The 6956-nt window shown below is 45.0% G+C and overlaps 1 protein-coding gene across 1 annotated transcript; it reads left to right on the top strand.

Moving 5' to 3' along the window:
- Positions 1-618: 618 nt before the first annotated feature.
- Positions 619-6672, top strand: CREBZF (CREB/ATF bZIP transcription factor). The gene is made up of 3 exons (XM_073612847.1): positions 619-1478; positions 4018-4092; positions 5398-6672. Exons 1-2 carry the CDS (start codon positions 711-713, stop codon positions 4027-4029), a joined length of 780 nt encoding a protein of 259 aa, XP_073468948.1. The 5' UTR covers positions 619-710; the 3' UTR covers positions 4030-4092; positions 5398-6672.
- The last annotated feature ends 284 nt before the right edge of the window (positions 6673-6956 follow it).

Below are 6956 nucleotides of genomic sequence, written 5' to 3'. Positions count from 1 at the left end.
CTGAACACGCCTAGCCACACGAGCTCACTCTAACAAGGAGCGCGGCGCTCGGGATTTGTCAGGCTAAAGAAGATAGATATATTAACAGCATAAAAAAAACATAACACACTCAAGCTTTGGGGACCACAGATGGATATACTTGGGGGGGCCACATCAAACCGGAATGCCGTTCCTTTCCTTTTGAGAGAGATAGATAGAGACATAGATAGATAGATAGATAGATAGATAGATAGATAGATAGACAGATAGATATTTATATATTTTTTTAAAAACAATGTGCCTTAGCTCATCGTTACCCTGAGCGTAGAAGATATATATATTATATATCATCATATATTGTCATCAATGTTATGAAATGAATAGTATGCTGTTTGCAATAAAGTTTGCATAAAATATTTAATTTGCATTTAATTTTAATGGTTCAAAAAAGTTCACGCATGTTCACTTCATGAAATCTGACCCTCTTTGAAAAAAGTTTGGACACCCCAGCTCTAAAGTAAAAAAGGTTGAGGAACCCTGCCCTATATGCTCACAGCCCTACATGACTGTTGCCACGGCAACTAAAGGACAACAACGCGGGCACGCCTCCAGCTCTGACGAAGGAGAGGAGGCGTGCGCAGGCACCGCCGTCACTTCCGGTGGACTCGCTTCCTGTTTCCGGTTCAGACGCCATCAAGACGTTGGCGAGGCAGGCTGTCGCGTCGATCGCTATGAGGCGCCCGCTGAGAGAACGTGCCCAGCCAACAAGCGGCACGGCCCGTAAGAGGAAGCTCCGGAGCGTGGAGGCCGAGGAAGAGGAGGAGAGCAGTCTCGTCACCGACCTGGGCGAGCTGCTGTGCGCTGACGGGGAGGCTGCGGCCTGGTGGACGGAAGACGTCGAGCGGCCCGCCGACAGCTCCCTAGCCGACCTCCTGCAGCAGCTGGCCGCCTGCGAAGAGGCGCCCGAAGCCGAACTTTGCCGCCATGAGGCCGCCGCCGCCTCCCCCGCCCCCCCGGACACGATCATAGCGGCCGCCTCAGACCGCAGGGGGGCGCCGCGGGGCGACAACAGGAACGCGCTGGCCGCGCGCCTCAACCGCCTGCGCAAGAAGGAGTACGTGAGCGGCCTGGAGGGGAAGGTGGCGCGCCTGTCCGAGGACAACCAGCGGCTGGAGCGGGAGAACCGGGGCCTGGAGGAGAGGGTGCGCCACCTGGAGGAGGAGACCCGCTACCTCAGGGCCGTGCTGGCCAATGACAGCGCTCTGTCGCAGCTGCTGGGCCGCCTGACCGGGCTGGGCGGGGTCACGCTTACCACGTCACTCTTCGGCCAGAAGAAGCAGAGGAGGAGGAAGGAGGCGGCGCACGAGCACGACTACGCGCTGCCCGCCGAGGAGAGGGAGCCCCCTGGCGGCGGAGGAGGAGGAGTGTGCCTGCACGTGGACAAGGAGAAGGTGTCGGTGGAGTTCTGTCCTGCGTGTTCCAGGAGTGCAGCTGACAATGTAGGGTCAAGTATCTGATCTTGTGGGTGCTGGACACCGGAAGAGAGAGACGCTCCCCACCCCCCCCCCTGTGCATGCTGTGGGTGTAGGCAGCCATCTCCAGAGAGAGAGAGTTGAGTGTAGGCTGTATGGGGGGGGAAATGCATTGACACCTTCGCATTGCTTATTTCCCGCAGTCTGCACATCCTGCTGTCAGTGTGTACTAAGTGCTGTCTGCAGCGTTCATAACATTCTCTAAAGGATTGCAACTATAGGCCGCTAACAGCCAGCGACTCTTTCCAGTGTAGGTGATTTGCAGCAAGATCCTAAGACGCCCCCTCGTCAGTATAGCTGAGCCCCCGATCAATGGCAGCACTTCAAGCAAAGGGGGGTCAGAGTTGCCTTCCTGTTTTTTTTTTCCTTGCACCTAGGCAATCCATGGCTCTTCATATAACTTGGGACGCTGGGAGTCCGGCGTGTTTTGTACTTACAGCTATAGATCTGTTGTGTAATGGTCTGACTTGCGTGTCAGTTGCAGCAATGCGTCCTTGTATTTTATTTTATTCTTCAAATCAGTTTTATGTTGGGTTTTGGGAAGGAATGTTTTTAAATGGCAACCACCCCTTCAAAGCCCAGTGGAACTTTCAGTTGGTTGACTAAATTGCAGATGAGAACAAGGTAAATTAGTGTAAAAAAAAAACTGACCGCCCCGGGCAGGGCTGCTGTACTAACAATCTGCAGTTAGTACAGCAATCTCCTCCCCTCTGAGCCCAGTGGAACTTTCAGTTGGTTAAGTAAATTTCAGGTGCAGGTGAGAACAAGGTGTGCATAGTCTTAAGCCTGGTACACCCTATTAGTAAAAAAAAAAAAACACAGAAAACAGCGCTCCAGGCAGAGCTGCTGTACTAACAATCTGACGTTAGTACAGCAATCTACCCCACTGAGCTGTTGTTCTCCACCCCCCCCCCCCCTTTTCAACCATTGGCTGAGATCGCTGATCAGGAGTCAGTCTGCTGCTGTTTTTCCACCATGCAGGTCTGACAGAAGCTGGCCAAACGTCCGGTTTCTGTCAGACTGGCTGATATACACACGGGCTGAATGTTGACCAATAATCAGCCCATGTGTACTAGGCATTTGTTTATTTTAAAGTGGAAGTCCATGCTAAAACTAAAATCCCTGCATCGATGGACACCACCGATCTAATGCTAACCTATCTAGCCCTGTAAAGAGAAAAAAAAAAAAAAAAATCAGTATACATACCTTTTCTGAATCTGATCTTCAGCGTTGGAAGCTCTACAAGGGACATGGCCGACAACCAGTCCCCAGAGAGGCTGAATGGGAAAGGATGTCGCCCATAGAGTTACTATGGGGCTTCTGTTGTCGGACGTGTCCTCTGTATCCGCCTCCACCGATGCCACGGCTGACAGCTCAGCATGGGATTGGGACGGATCACCTTCAGAAAAGGGATATATACTGTTTCTATTTTATTTTTAAAACATTTTTTTTTTCTTTACAGGGTTAGATCGTGGGTGTCTATAAATGCAGGGGTTTTAGCATGGACTTCCACTTTAATTCTAAAGCAGCCATGGCCTGAGTAGAAAAGCCTGTCCCCTGCCAGCATGCTATAGAGAAGGCTCCTTTGCTCTCTGTGTGGAAGCTGCGATCTCTCTGCAGAGACCCTGCTGATTCTGACCTATAGCTCTGTGATTGGCACAGGTCCGGTTCCCTGCTGTCCAATCAGCAGCTCTCGCTTTGGTTTGGCAGGGGGTGTGTCAGACCTCTGCACTAAGACCACTGTTTTCCCACAGAGAGCAACAGTCATCTGCAGCTGCTGGCAGGGGGTGGGCCTTTCTACTCTAGCTACTTTTAGAAGAAAAAAAATGATCTGTAAGACATTATACACCTTTTTTGTTTTGATGCACCTGGAATGTATATAGAGGATTTAAGCTGAAGGTTCTTTTGGGCTTTAGTAGGTAGGTTCCTCTAGCCTCCTAATCTTATATGGAAGCCCTTGCCGCTTCCAGGTGGCAGCCATTTTCACTGAAATTTACAGCCTTCTGTCTGAGCCGTAATGCGCCATAGACTCGAATGGGGCTGTGCGATTACAGTAGAGAAGCTAGGCTTACAGCCCTATATAAGTCTATGGGGATGTACTGTGCAGACAGAATAAGAGAAGCTTTAGACACCTGAGGCTGCTGCTGCCATTGGGAGAGGAATATCTGGGTCAGTGGTTGAAGTATAAGTTTAGAGGGCTAAGGGTTTTTTTTTTTTTTTTTTTAATGTAAGATGTGGTTGCCCTTTAAAAGATGTAAATCGTTCTGCTTAGAGTTTTGGAAAGCTTTTTTCCTGCTGATCCAATAAGGCAGTACAGAGTGCTATGACCTAACTGATTATGGTACGCTAATATCAGACGCTGTGTTGTCCTGAACCTCGCACAGTTGCTGATCTTTGTACGGCCTTATTGAACAAGCTACTTTTGTCGTATTAGATTGCAAATGCTGACTGCATGAAGACTGTATCTGCATCTGTTATACAAATACTAGTAAACCTCTCTTGACAGTTTCTCTTTTAGGTGACTTGATGGCTTGCTCCGTTGTAGGAGTTAAAGAGCAGTTCCTTATCGCCTTGCAACCTGGTAAGGATCTCAGTGCTTACCTAATGCAGAACTAGCCTTAGGAGGGGTGGGCAGACAGGGAAAAAGTTTGATATTTTAATCAAATTGATAAGTAACATTACTTGAGTACTCTGACTCCTAAAGCAGATGTACTGCATACACATTTTCTTGTTTCAATGTTTATCTTATTACATTTGTATTGAGCCATATGACATGGCCCGCTGTCCCTTAAGTGGGCTACTTTGTAGGTTGGAAACTAATTTTTTATTAAACTGTATATTGCCTATTGATCAGAATACTTTATTGGAAAATCCATCTTTAGTAACCACTTAAAATTTCACAATACATAAACTAATTATATACATAATAATAATATAACAAATTCTGTGGGGATGGGGGTTGGTCACCCTTCTGGTTTCATAGCCAGTACGAAGTGATGTTTGACATCCCCCTACACAACCATTATATTACTAAAGGATATATGGGGGGTTTTGAATATACATTAAAGTATAACTCAAGGCAAACATTATTATTTTTTTTTTTTTTTTAAGGATAAAGTGGAGAGGGATTAGAATCCTTGTCAGGTTTTATTGCTGTCTGCCCCTGTTACAGAGATTCACTCTCTATTTGTCCTGTTTACGTTTATCATTGAAAGTAAAAGAAAATCCCAAATTTTGGGTTGTCCCCAGAAAAGTAATAAAGGGGGCGCTATTTCTGGTGACTTGGGGATCCCCAAGGAATTCCTTTTAATTTGCAGGGATGTCCTCTCCCTTTCTGTTTGGCTATGGGACAGGAAGTGAAGGGAAATCTCCACAATGGGACACACATGGCAATAATAAACCTTTACAGGGGTTATAACCCTCCCTTGCTCTATCCAAGAGGAAGAAAAAAAAAAAGTTTTGCCTATAGTTTTACTTTAAAGGAAGATTCATGTACACCATTGGCTACTGTGACATTTGTACATGACGGTTTATAAAAGAATTAGATTTTTATTAGAGAGGTAAATGAAGAGTAGACTGTATATATAAAAAAATCTGTAAAGTGAGATTTTACAAAGGATTACATGTGTTTTGTTGCTGCTCCCTCTTGCCAGAGCCTGCGGTAATTTCTGTTTTTATCTTGAGTTTTCCTACTTACATTTTTTTTTTTTACATATTATACCAAACTGCTCATGTAAATTCACATGTAGTTATGATTGGATTATTTCCATGCAATCAGATGGCTCTGAGCGCTCGCTGTGTACACATACAGCCTGATCCTTTTTGAAATCTCACTTCCTCCAATGAATATGTATATTTAGCATCCTTGTTTTTTTTTATGCTAAAGTGGATTCAGCTGTATGGGACAGAAGACTCGGATTCTGCCACTGACCACATGCCCTGCTGTGTAATAAAAGGTAGTATGGTACCGGAGGTAACAGGAGGGCTTTTCGGTTTTACTTGTTTGTATTCTGTGAAGTGTGGGAGGTAACTTGAAATGCTGGGTCATTGCTGCAGGGCTTGGGTTTAAAAGCATGTCTGCAGTCTGGTTGTGAAACGCTTTCACAAAATGTTTAGTATGGTTAAGATTACAGCTTAGCAGGTTATATGTCAGTTTCCTTGACATGCACAGGAAACCTCTAGAAGTAGATTTATTTGTGTGTAGGCGGGTAGCCATTGCATTACTGTCCTGCCTCCACACAACTTTCATTATCTGTTAATTTTATAACAAGGAACTATATTTTCACCCCTGAGCAAAAAATACTCATATTTGGGGGGGGGGGGGGGGATTATCACTCTCTAGTGTGCCCAACAAGTCTAAAGGATTTAGACTCTCATTTAAATTATACATACACAAGCACTGACTGTTGTACTCTATCTTACAGTGTAAATAATTTATCAGCATTTCTGCTTGTGGTCTATATAATTTAAATTGGTGCCTTAGTCAGTTAGGCTTGCCGGACTGCTATAGAATATAAACTGAAAATGCATCTTTCATAGACTTGCATGGTAAGGCTTTAGAGGGAAAATCTGATGAATTCCCACCCTTCTGTTGTAGGTGTTTATATAGCATAGCCCTCCTCCTTTTTTTTTTTTTTTTTTTTTTTTTTTTTGAGTGGGGAAGGACAGGAACCTCTGACTAGTTTTGATTGCAGTCCGTGTCCTGGCAGATGACCGTTACCAGATAGGAGATCCAAAATTGTTGCCCAAACTAGAGGTGGGGAGATCTTTGGAATGTTCTGGTGACAACTAAGGGGGATTTATCAGTATGAAACAGTCAAAATCCTATCTTTATTGATGGGATTTTACCTTGTTATTTATAAACAAGGTAGGGGGTAATAAAATGGGAACAAAATCGTTGAATTTTTTTTTTTTAGCCTTTTGCAGGCCTTTGTCATACCCTGACTAAGACCTGCATTGGCTGGTCTGCAGTAAGTATTAAAGCTCACTCCTTTTACCCTTGCTTCATACTGATGGCTTGCAAAGGCTTTGAGCGGGGCACCAATAAGGGATTAAACCTTCTTTTAAAAAAGGCTACAGGGTGGTAGTGCAGTAAATTTTTTGTTATTGCAAAGAGGGGAATTCTTTGCAAAGATTTCCTCTTGGCTCCTGTTGTCTTGGGGGGGGGGGGGGGGGTGCAGGAAGTGAAGAGAATACTCAACGAGATGCAGATGTAAAAATATAACTTGATGGGGGCTTTAAATCTGTCAGGTCTTGCCCAGTAGTGCTGACAATGCGTTGTTGGCAGGTTTTTTTTTTTTTTTTTTTTTCTCTTCTTATAGAAAATGCATGTGCCTAATTCTTGAGTGTCCCCAGGTGTACCTGGGAACACTGCCAGACTGCGGGCAAGCTGTAGCAATAAAATGCCTGATTACTTTTTGCCTGTAATTTTATTTAACAACTTGG

The sequence above is a fragment of the Aquarana catesbeiana genome, linkage group LG02 (genome assembly GCF_042186555.1).
Source record: "Aquarana catesbeiana isolate 2022-GZ linkage group LG02, ASM4218655v1, whole genome shotgun sequence".
NCBI lineage: Eukaryota > Metazoa > Chordata > Amphibia > Anura > Ranidae > Aquarana > Aquarana catesbeiana.
This window is presented reverse-complemented; position numbering and strand designations above follow the sequence as displayed.